This window comes from Hippocampus guttulatus, chromosome 6 (assembly GCF_054856545.1).
Source record: "Hippocampus guttulatus isolate MCC_2025c chromosome 6, RoL_Hgut_1.0, whole genome shotgun sequence".
NCBI lineage: Eukaryota > Metazoa > Chordata > Actinopteri > Syngnathiformes > Syngnathidae > Hippocampus > Hippocampus guttulatus.
Genome location: NC_141266.1, coordinates 4518320 through 4531007, shown reverse-complemented (window position 1 = coordinate 4531007; position 12688 = coordinate 4518320). Strand labels below are relative to the sequence as shown.

Here is a 12688-nt window from a genome sequence, read left to right as displayed (position 1 = left end):
CGAGCCTCACAGTAGTACTGGCCACTCTCTCCAGGCCCGACTTCTGAGAATGTGAACACAGGACCAGTGCGGCTGCCCCACGCTGCGTCAGCGAACGAACCGAAGGAGACAGAATGGGAAATAAACAAATAAATAACACCCGTTCAAATGTTCGGCGGGCTTGTACCTCAGTTTAACTTGAGTGGAAACACTTTGTTAGAACGCTACTAACATTGTACTGATGCTCCGTTGTGTGTTAAACGATGCCAAGTGAAGTTGTCCACGGCTGGGTTGGCCTGACTGCTGCAGGTTAGAGTCAAAGGCCGGCCAGCATCCACCACGCTGGAAGGACGAGCCAGCACTGAAGTGTTCTTCGGAGGGTCTGAATGGAAGTAGAGATGACAGAATAATGTTTTGATGGGAAGTGAGAAAGGCTACTGAACAGACAAAAATGGAGCGAGAGAGACTGCGATTGAGGAGAGGCGGTAGATACACAAACTGACAGGTGACAGACACATAATACCCGCCTTGTCTCTGAATCATGTTGCCTCAGTTAACAAGGATGGTTCCAATCAAACACACATAAACACAACTTACACAGCACAGTGAGAGCGGTGCTATGAGAGGTTTGGTGTCCTAATCGGTTCCAGGCCATGCAGTAGTACTGACCAGCGTGGTGAGCACGCACCGAAGGGAACGTCAAGTTCTGGACGCTTCCTTTTGCTAGCACCTGGTCTCCTAGGATGCGATACCAAGCATGCCTAAAGAAAGATGGGGATGATCACGATAAAAGTGCTTCGTAGGACTGAGCGATGACGTAATGGCCAAGCCAGGGTTACTTTTCATTTTGAACTTCTTCCATTTGAAAAATGCCCAACCAAAATACAGTCCATTTTACTCAACCCTAATTGAAGACAAAAATACAGACGAGACAACTACAACATGAAAATGAAATACAGTAAAAGACAAGACAAGACGACAGCAATACAATGAGCATTTTGTGGATAGTGATAATGAAATACAACCTGCTGATAGGGGGATGGGCACGGCTAACACAGCTGAGGTTTACATTGGAGCCTTCTCGAATGTCACCAGGCGGTGTTATCAGCACATGGGTGTTTTTGGGTGAGACTGAAAAGAGACAAAGAATGCCTGTCGGACTTGGTCACCCCACTAACCGAGGCTCCCAATTGCTCAGATTAGACAGCCAGCCGGCTCGAAGGACCAGTCCCGGAACCTCTCCCATTTAATAATAATAATAATACATTTTATTTATAAGCGCCTTTCAAAACAACCAAGAGGCCACTGTGCTCAATCTTGAGTTTCATGCTAAACGCTGAGAATATCTGTGTATATGCAGTTTTGTAGGGATTTTTGTTTTACACAAAAATATCTGCAAACTTTTTCCATTATGTCATTATCGGGGGTTGCACATTTGAAAAACATTTGAGTTCCTGATCAAAGTTTTGAGTTTTGATTAGCATTTTTTTTAAAAAAGCATCCCCTTGCAAAAAAAAAAAGAAAAAAAGAAAAAAAGAGGTTTGCGTTATCTAGCAATCTCGAGGGAATGCAAAACTTTGTAAGGCAACACAAAATTGTTTTTTGTCCCCTCCATGTCCCTTTAGGAGCTCTGTAGGGTTGTGTGTAGAATTTGGAGGAAAAATACGAAAGCTCCAATAGCGTCAAAATTCATTTCCCCCCCCCCCCCCCCCACTGTTTGATGCAAAACAGGTCACAAGTCTGTGTCCGGGTTAAAGGTCGACATCTATGATTTTATTCAATAGCGGTTTGAAATGCAAATTTGTCGTGACATAGATGTACTACTTCTCATTATTCAAGTCAATGCTCACTTCGTGGTTGGTACACGTCACCCTCACTCCCCTGACTCAGCAAAAATGTAATAAACGGATAGTTTAAAAATAAATATAAATGGTTAGTTTTTGACCCTGTGTGGATTAGAGAAAATCCAGTATTTTCAATTCTTGTTTTTAAAAAAAATCTTATTGGAAATGTACCTTTATAATAAATATTTCCCTCTGGAAAAGAGCAGCTCAAATAGATAATCAAAATTCCCAAATGAATTTAATACTCATTCTCACAACGAGTGTATGTAAAACTTCTGACTGACATTGGAACGACATGTCGTAGCTATAGAAACCCAAGTAACTGAATTTTATTGGATTTTGGATTGACTTTACACTTTTTTTTATTAATTAGCAGTGTGAATGTATTGTAATAAAAACTCAACAACTGATTTGTATCAACATACTCGAGCGATTTAGTCTAGTGAAGTAAACATGAATATGATATATTATCTTATTTCTTTAAGTTGTTTTAAAAACATTTAAACAATGACTGTTGAGCTCCCAATTCTGAGCAATGAATTAAGTGAGCACGTACATGTCACATTGAGAAGAAATGGTTGGGACCGTTCGGTTCCGAGGGAGTTCCGCGCCACACAGAAGTACTTTCCTCCGTCTGTGTATTTGAGGTGAGTAAGGTGGAGTCGAGGCCCAAAACTATCTGGGATGCTGCCAGTCTCCATGTCTGTGGAGAGAACGCTCATGTGAGACATATCAATCATCATCTTTTTCATCAGAAATACATCTTTTGAAGTTTTAATTGACACGGTAGGAGAGGCAATTAGAGGTGCTCTTTTTTTTTTATTGTCATTTTATCTTGCAGTGGAGTAGATAATTCAACAAAATTATTTTTAGCGATCTTTTAATATTTTGGTTTCAGGACCAGCTGCCTCCGCCAAGTAGTGCGGTTCTCCACCATCGCCTCATTAAATTCTGTAATACCTTTGAACCAGGCAAAGCTCTCTACCGGTGGAGCTCCTTCGCTACTGCACGACAGAGTGACCGACCCGCCCTCTGACACCACTCCTAAAGGAGAAACTTGGATGGAGGTAGAACGAGGAGCATCTGATGGAAAGAAAGAAAAGAAAGTGGTTAAATGATGAATAATGTTGCATTCTTCACTCATCACCCATCCATCCATTTTCTATAGCAGGTGTCCTCAATCGTGTTGCGTGTGAGCTGGAGCCTATTACAACTGATTAAAAGCGAGAGGTGGGGGACTCCCTGGACTGGTCAACAGCCACTTCACGCTCACGTTCAGACCTATGCACAATTTAGTTTTTGGTTAACCTTATGCATGCTGCTGAAATGTGGGAGAAAATCCTCCCAGCGAAAACCTTTGCAAGCACATTGAGAACATACATGTGTCAGAAGACTGAAGCTGACATTCGAACCCTGAACCTCAGAACTGTGAGGCTGACATGCAAACCAAGTTACAGTAATTCCCCGGTTTTTGCGGTTAATGGGGACCAGAGCCCCCACCCCCAAAAGGTGAAAACCGCAAGGGAGAATTTGCCCCTGCCTAGTAATTTTCGTGAATGTCGATAGCGGCATATTTAAAATATCTTCTTCCCCTTTCGGCTTGTTCCTTTTCAGGGGTTGCCACAGCGAGTCATTAATTTCCATCTTTCCCTGTTCTCTACATCCTGTACTCTGACTCCAATGACCTGCATGTCTTCCCTCACTGCATCCATGAATCTCCTCTTTGGCCTTCCACTCTGTCTCCTACCTGGTAGCTCCATCTCTAACAATCTCCTACCAATGTATCCACTGTCCCTCCTCTGTACATGTCCAAACCATCTCAGTCTGGCCTCCCTAACTTTTTCTCCAAACTTTCCTGTCTGAGTTGTCCTTCTGATGACCTCATTTCTGATCCTGTCCATCCTTGTCACTCCTAAGGAGAATCTCAGCATCTTTAACTCAGCCACCTCTAACTCTGCCTCCTGTCTTTTGCCGATTGCTAGTGTCTCTAGACCGTACATCATGGCTGGTCTCACAACTGTACTGTAAACTTTTCCCTTCACCTTAGCTGACACTCTTCTATCACTTCATGGGTATGGGGTACCGAACCCCCTGATACGGGCTGTTCGGTCACTATACCACCGATGTCAGAGTTTGTTTCGCATTGCCGGCAGTAAGTCGGAATCGTTTCCAGTGAGGGTAGGACTCCGACAAGGCTGCCCTTTGTCGCCGATTCTGTTCATAACCTTTATGGACAGAATTTCTAGGCGCAGCCGAAGCGTTGAGGGGGTCCGTTTTGGTGGCCTCAGTATTGCATCTCTGCTTTTTGCGGATGATGTGGTACTGTTGGCTCCTTCAAGCAGGGCTCTCCAACTCTCACTGGAGCGCTTCGCAGCCGAGTGTGAAGCGGTTGGGATGAAAATCAGCACCTCCAAATCTGAAACAATGGTCCTCAGTCGCAAAAGGGTGGAGTGCCCCCTCCGGGTCGGAGAGGAGATCTTGCCCCAAGTGGAGGAGTTTAAGTATCTTGGGGTCTTGTTCACGAGTGAGGGCAGGAGGGAGCGAGAGATCGACAGGCGGATCGGTGCAGCGTCTGCTGTGATGCGGACGTTGTATCGGTCTGTCGTGGTGAAGAAGGAGCTGAGCCAAAGGGCGAAGCTCTCAATTTACCGGTCGATCTACGTTCCAACCCTCATCTATGGTCACGAGCTATGGGTCGTGACCGAAAGAACGAGATCCCGGATACAAGCGGCCGAAATGAGCTTTTTCCGCAGGGTGTCCGGGCTCTCCCTTAGAGATAAGGCGAGAAGCTCGGTCATCCGGGAGGGGCTCAGAGTCGAGCCGCTTCTCCTCCGCCTCGAGAGGAGCCAGATGAGGTGGCTTGGGCATCTGATTCGGATGCCTCCTGAATCCCTCCCTGGTGAGGTGTTCCGGGCATGTCCCACCCGGAGGAGACCCCGAGGATGACCCAGGACACGCTGGAGAGAGTATGTCACCCAGCTGGCCTGGGAATGCCTCGGGATCCCCCGGGGAGAGCTGGAAGAAGTCGCTAGGGAGAGGGAAGACTGGGCTTCCCTGCTAAAGCTGCTAAAGCTGCTGCCGGTCCGGTAGAAGATGGATGGATGGATGGATGGATGGATTTGAACAGGACACGTATTTACTTAAATCTTTCATTATTACACCTGATACAGGAATTAAAATTTATCAACAATGCCTTCTGAGAGAGGCGAAGAGGCTTGTGTTGGTAGTGTAGAAGGCGGCTCTCACTTGACTTGTGGGCTTTTGGTTCACAAAAGACTTGCTGACAGCGGAGCTGAAGTTTTTAAATGGGAGAAAAACATGATGGGTTGCGCTATGACATTTGTCTTGTCTTCTTATGAGTTGAAATAGGTTTAAGGTTTGTTTGTTTGTTTTTTTTTAAATCAGACAATGGTCTTTTTTTGGTGAAGAAAAAAACCCCTCTTACGTAGCTGACAGTTTCGGCTGTCACTTCAGCCTTCGTCTGAGCTGTCACTGCTTTCACATGTCTAAAAAACAGCTGACCGGGTCGTACCCCCACACCCACCAGCCCCCGCCTCTGCTGTTGAAGCAATGTGTCTCTGTTGATGGTGCCATCTCTGTCCTTAGGCGGTGGCAAGGGGTTGGAGCACAGTCTTAACTAATCCCAAAAGGTTTTTGCTTAAACATTTACGGTTATCTCGAACACATAAGACACAGTCAACAGCGTGACGAAACCCAAGGGATGGTACTGTGGGCAGGGCTGCTAAGATGCGCAGCCAATCAGCTCACAGGATATATCCACTCGTGCTCTCACTGGTCGATATCGCGCCAGGAACCAATCACGTGCCTTGGATAAATGCATGTGTACAGTACAGTACAGGCATGAACAAAGCCTCGGATTCATTCCGCATGCAGGGAAACCTTCTCTCTCGCGCATCAACATGAAAGAGCGGGTCTTTCTGCAAGATGGCTGCCGATATGGTTGTATTTTTTTCATTTTTACTTTTTGGATATTTTTTTTTATTGTTATAATTTTTAAAAAAATGAATACAGTATTGGAAAAAAACGCGAATCACTGAAGCCGCAAAACATGGAGGGCGAAGTGGAGGTGGATTACTGTATTGCTAAAATCCGTACCGTATTTTCCGCACTATAAAGCGCACCGAAAAGTCTTCTATTTTCTTAAAAGCTCACAGCGCGCCTTAAAATCCGGTGCGCCTTTTGTATGGTAATTACGGTAACATGTCGACCCCAAAATGGCTCCTTGCTGGAGATATGCTTCCAATGTTATAACTTGCTGTTGGTTCAGTGAACTGTGTCGCTGCTTTATTAAATACGTTTTTGTTGCAGCTCCGAAAAAAGGAGAGCTGTGGTGTTAATTTTTTAAAACAGTCTCAACAAATACAGGTACGTCTTTGTCCGTCTCCGTGCCTTCTCTTCTTCTGTTCGACTCGAGAGGCGTTCATGACCGCCTCTGAAAAACGTAAATTAACGATTCCTTTAATGAAACTATGAAAATTGAAAATAATGCATCAAAAGAGAATATCAAGCGAGGAAATCACAAAATAAATTCTGTAGCAACCCTACAGAATTTATTTTGTGCTTTCCTCGTTTGTGAATACAGAGCAAAGGAATAAATAACAAACACTTCTGAGACAGTCCTGTTACTGACATCTGATCATTCTGTTGGAGCTCCGCTTAAGGAAATGCCAAGGGGGGCTATAGAATTTATTTTGTGATTTTCTCGCTTGATTTTCTGTTTTGATGCATTATTGTCAACTCTCGTAGTTTCATTGAAGTAATGTTCATTTACATTTTTCGGAGGCGGTCATGAACGCCTCTCGAATCGAACGGGAGGAGCGTAGCGACATCTAGTGGGTGCATTGTAGATTGCGCCTCATCATCCAATGCGCCTTTTAGTGCGGAAAATACGGTATATGTGTTCATGATCAGGAAGCTATTTTTTCCCCTTTACTGAGAACACTGTTTGTTGACGCCTATCCAATATGTCTGTAAATAAAGCTGAGTAATAAGCATAAGGTCACTGCGCTGCCACATTCGATCAAACGCGTACCAAAAAATTAGTCGTTGTGTTTGCAGCACTGAACATTTACATATTTCGTGATGCAAAAAAGAATTACAAGGTACACATAAGCAAGCAGAATGAGAGTCGGTGTGGTTGGTCTGCAATTACTTACGGCCGAGAGCCAGAAAGAGGGGCGGGGACTGCACATTCTGTGGCGGGATTGGTCGACAGATATACGCTCCAACGTGCACTGGGTCGAAGCGTTTGATTATCATCCATTTATCATAGGAACCCAGGTTTCGACCATCCCTGCTCAGGAAGCATATTGTGACATTGCTTTTGTTTTTCTGCTTTTGATAGCCACATTTGATGGGGAGGTTGCACACTCGCACACACTCACCTGTACAACGCGAGGCTCCTTCCTGGGGCAGCACATCCTGTGGCCTGGCAGCCGACAAAGACAGTCTCTGCAAAGCCAAACATGTTGGCTGGCCTTGTTGGATGCAGCTGGACCTGGAGGTCTGACACATGCACGCATTCACAGAAAAAACCCAAAGTGAAGTCTTGTGTGAATGTCTGGCAAGAAAAGCGCTGCTTGCGCAGACTTCTTGAATTTCATCCGTAGTATCCGTCACAGCTGATTCAGCACTTTTAGTTGGCAAAAAAACAACCTGTTACGTCTAGAGTGATGGTGTCTGGCGAGGTCCATCGTCCCAGTGGTTGATCCGTTTTGAACCTGAAGTGGTACTGGCCTGCATCACTCAGCTTGACAGCTCGAATTTGGACCGAACAGCTCGAGTAGCTTCCGCCGATGTAACTGCAATGCAGAGTAATTGTGTTCGACATGCATACCATAGATGCATGCATCCGTTTTCTTTTTTGTTTTTAAACTATATAACACGTGGATAGAAGTGTTGGAACACTTGGTCAATGGACCCACAGGAATGAAGAAGATTGAGTAGCACGGAAGATTGGTGGTAAGCACATCTGCCTTCCAGGTTCAGGATTCGAATCTCAACTGGGGCCGTCTTGTGTGGAATTCACGTATTCTTGCTACATTTTTCTCTCTTTCAAATGCTCTTACCGTGTGCGTCCACGATAAGACAGGCTGATTTGGTTTAGGTCCGTGTGATGGGTGAACTCCCTTCGACCGTCTGCTGATACACGAAACCACATGATCTGCGTCACCGTGTGACCTATGAAGGTAAAGACAAAAAAAAGAAAGACCCAAAAAAAAGCTCCCCATCTTACTATCCTGCATACTTATATCTTAACTTTAATGATTCTGTTGTTTCTAGAGAGAATTCCGTTGAACATAGCCACGCAAATGAGGTATCAAAAGATGCGTCTCCACCCGGCTCGGCTCAGAATTCTTAATGGTCAGAATTCCATATTACCATGGTGATGCAATTGCTAGAAACCACGTAAAGAATTCCCATTGCAATGAGGGCGGAGCCGTATCATAATTGACAACATCAGTCACCTCTTTCCATCTTTGGAAAACGTTTTCTTTTTCATTTTTTATATACATTCGCCGGCGGCCCGGTAGTCCAGTGGTTAGCACGTCGACTTCGCAATGCAGAGGTATTCAATTGTTCAATTCCAGCTGCGGCCTCCCTGTGTGGAGTTTGCATGTTCTCCCCGGGCCTGCGTGGGTTTTCCCCGGGTACTCCGGTTTCCTCCCACATTCCAAAAACATGCATGGCAGGCTGATTGATCACTCTAAATTGTCCTTAGGTGTGAGTGAGGGCATGCATGGTTGTTCATCTCTGTGTGCCCTGCGATTGGCTGGCAACCTATTCGGGGTGTCCCCCGCCTACTGCCCGAAGACGGCTCGGATAGGCTCCAGTACCCCCGCGACCCTAGTGAGGATAAAGCGGATTGGAAGATGAATGAATGAATGATGAATATACATTCGCCTTACCCGGTCTGTTTAAAGACAGTAAGTGAAGCAGCAAAAAAAAAAGTCTTGTTTAACGTTGGTGCGTACTGTATAGCCTAGAGTGGAGCTCAATAAGGCAGTGCGAGCTGTCATAAAATTATTTTTGAAAACCTCAAATTAAGTCATCATTGTGGCCATAATATTTCTTCATTTGGGGACATTAGGTACTCACACGTATCTTCTATGAGAAAAAACACTTTTGTGTAGCAAAAACTTGATTTTGTACCTTTTGTTTTAGTTGTAATGAGCCAGTCACATTTCTTAGATTTATTTAATTTGAAACCTGCTGTACTTCTGTCATTTTTCATTTTTATTTTTTTGGGGGGGGGGGGGATTTAAAAAAAATGGGAACATGATGATGTTCCTCAAACTCTTGCCGTTCTAACAGACCTTTGTGGAATCAGTGTCTTTAACCATTAAGTTGTGAGAGGGTTTTGTTCAAGATGTGCGCTCTTGCATAGATTTAATTTTAAAACCATCATGACAGACAGGTGCAGGAAATTAACAGCTGCCTTCAGGGGCGGTGCTAGACATTAATCCTTGGGGTGGTCTGAGTGCCTTAGCAGTGACCACGCGATCTCAAAAGAGGGACATTTTGGCCTTTTTGCATCTACTTTCCACATTTTTCAAGCAATTCTAACCCTTCCAACTTTGAACTGATGAGCACATTCCCATTTTTTTTTAAATTCAAATTGAAAGCTAAAAATTAAAAAATGTGTGTCTAAGTGCCACATTTTTCTTAACAATTTCAAACTGTTCCAACAATAAACTGTTCAGTTTTATGCCAAGCACCTTTTTTCTAAAAATGTCAAAGTAAAAGGCCCAATTTAAAAGGCTGGTGTTTTTGGCTGTAATTTCCACATTTTTGGGTCTGTACAAAACATTCCAACTTCAAACTGTTCCGCACATGCGGCTTTCCACCTTGCAAGTGTCAGCAGTCCCATACAACATTTCTGTGGGAATTTTCTAGTTTATTATAAATAGCTCTGTGACAGTGTCCGTCAGAATTTATATTATCTTAATCTGGATGTCGTTAAATTGTGCAAATGGCCAAAATGTTGTGGCTTGGTGGTGTGTATCAAAATTGTACATGGAACCTCAGTTAACTATGATAGGATAAAATCCATGATATTGACTATATAAAATATATTTTTATATATATTATAGTTTTACAGTTTTAGGGTTTAAGCACACTTAAAATATATTAAAACACACTTTTTAAAGTTTTTTTTGGCACCTGTACTCATTGTCACAGTCAAGATATGGGAAAATGTACATTGTCAGTTTTTCAAATTAAGAGCAAAACGTGCTTGCTTCAGGCTGTTATTATTATTTTCTAAAATCACTCCCAAGTTAAGATTTCTATCAAACTGATACATAAGACAAAAGATAATTAAACATTTTGGTGGAACTGTTCACTAAATCCTCAGTTCGTTTCATGTCTGGGTTTTGTGGTGAGTGTTTTCAGTTTAGTTTGATACACTTGGACTTTAATTCAGTAAAAATTGAAAGAATGAATATATGAAGAATTCTAACAGATTTATCATGAAACTTTTTTGTTGTTCTTGTATTGTTATTTATATATTTTTGTAGATTGAAAATGTCTCTTCACATGGATAGATATAGGCGGGAAAATGAATTCTCCTCCACTGGATGGCAAAAGGTACAATACATCTGTCACATATGTGCAAGTCACAAGCAAATCTCAGGTTGTAGCCTTTTAGCTTGAAGCAAGTCCCAATTAAGTGACTGTGGGGGGGGGGGGGGGGGAATCAATAAAACAAGTCAAGTCGCGTCACCAAAAAAAGCAAGTCAAGTCAGAAAATCTTACTCAGCGCAACATACTGTTTGAGTGACAATCAAATGTTTTTGAACTGAACAAGACAAAAAAAAAGTGCATTTCTCTATAAAAATTGAATGAACATCTAAAGAACATATACATCTCTAAAAATTATATCAAATACACATGAGTATAAAATACATATATTATTGAGAAGAATGCGTGTTGCTTTCCATTAACGTTTGCATGAGTGTTTCCAGGCAACAATGTATAAAACACTGCTACTACGATGATAAAAATTGACATGGTATATTCAATATACCATGTAACTAAGGGTTCAAGTTAAATACGTTTTTATGATGGACATATTTGTATTACCAGAGCAAATTCCAGCTAGTTGTAATCTCACCAACGTAAGAGTTCTGATGCATCCTCAAAAATACGAGCAGGAAGTCCATTTTATGCACGTATAGCAACTCTTGCTCTCATCTGCCTAACGCGAGGAACACGAGACGGTGATCAGGTGCCCTTCGCCAGTCTCTCAGCGTTGTGGCAGTGCACAGCAAATGCTTGACGACTGATATTGCGTAAACAAGCAAGGATATAGTGCAAAAAGAGCACCGCCGAGGAGGCCCAACAAACGGGAATCTCGGCGAGCACAAGCGCGACTCTACAAGCTGTTTGTGATTGAAAGCGGCGGACCTCTTCCTTTTTGTGACTCTGGATGGACTCCTCCGCTTCTCCTCGCGCTCTTTAATGAGTAAACTCAGACACAGAGCTTTTTGCCAGTAAAAAAAAAAAAAAAGAAAAGAAAAAAAAGCTGCCTGTGCCAATATGTTCCGTTAGGTCATAATAGGAACCAAACCCGAGCCTGCCGGACCGATCCGTTTGGACGTTTCCACATTGATGAAACATTGGATATTCAAACACCAAAATATTCAACCAAACCATATAATTTCATGAACATCAGCAAGCTACAGTATATTGGGGGAGATTGTTGAAAAAACAAACAAAACAAAACTCTTTTTGTCATATTTTAAAATGTGACAACAGAGCATTAGTAAAATGATCTGTGGGGGGAAAAAAACATTGAAAAAATAGAATCTTAAAAATCCACGACACAGGGGAGGGGCATGAACAATGATTTGGTAGCAAGTGGGGGTACACTCTGTGGCTAATTTATCGATATCGAGTCCAGCAAAGTCATAATATGGAAAGATCTGCTTAGATACCTGATGGATAGTCATAGCGACATGGCAGTGTGACAGTGGTTCCTGCCCACACACAGATCTCTCTTCGGGAAAAGGACACACTCCACCTGCTTTGGCCCCCTGCAGCACAATAATGCACGTTGTCAACACCAGCGTGGGCAACTCTATTCATTGCCAGAACTGTGCCCAAGTGGTGTTTTACTGATGCTCTATTTATCCATCCATTCGGTCCAGCTGGGAGAGGATCCAACTGCCATGTACTCCGTATCAAAAGCTCACTTTTAATTTATGCACATGTCCTACCGAGAACAAGGATCATTCAGAAATTGTCTTTTTAAAAGCCTCATGCCAGCCGACTTAGCACGGAGAATATTGAAAAAGATCGTTTCATAATCTACTACTGTATTGACATTGCCTGTTCTTGTCTTCTTCAAGGATGACAATATAACAGTGGACACTTTTTTTTTTTCTTCACATGAGAAATGGGCTTTGGGAAGTTTCTGGTTCGGAATATATACTCCAAGACGAAATAGTGTACTCCGTTCCAAAACACACAAGTGAAAATATGTCTCCTCGGAGAATAAAGTGTCAAACAGCATCAAATCAAATGGATGCATTGAGATTCATGGTGACATTCCGTGCTGCTCGCAGCCTGCAGGGGTGACGAGCTTGCACAAAAAGGCAATCAATACTTATAAATAACCTGAGTGTAAAGGCAAGGGCACCTGGCTGCAGGACCTTAATAAACGTATATAGTACTGGACTTAAGAGTGTTGCTACATTTCTGATTAACTGTGTTGTACAAGGCCATGGCCAAATGGTTTATGACATCATTGAAATTCACAAAGAATATAACATCTGTCAATCAAAACACACCTCACGTTCCCAGACCTGATGCTACCCAATGAAACGTAATCATATTGTCAA

The 12688-nt window shown here is 43.0% G+C and overlaps 1 protein-coding gene across 1 annotated transcript; it reads right to left on the bottom strand.

Moving 5' to 3' along the window:
• Nucleotides 1-206: 206 nt before the first annotated feature.
• LOC147203340 (B-cell receptor CD22) lies at nucleotides 207-11864 on the bottom strand. The gene is made up of 10 exons (XM_086113383.1): nucleotides 11783-11864; nucleotides 7913-8024; nucleotides 7500-7645; nucleotides 7229-7349; nucleotides 7001-7137; nucleotides 2784-2906; nucleotides 2380-2526; nucleotides 1005-1110; nucleotides 577-740; nucleotides 207-361 (listed from the first exon to the last, which is right to left on the bottom strand). Exons 2-10 carry the CDS (start codon nucleotides 8002-8004, stop codon nucleotides 207-209), a joined length of 1191 nt encoding a protein of 396 aa, XP_085969509.1. The 5' UTR covers nucleotides 8005-8024; nucleotides 11783-11864.
• Between the last annotated feature and the right edge of the window lie 824 nt (nucleotides 11865-12688).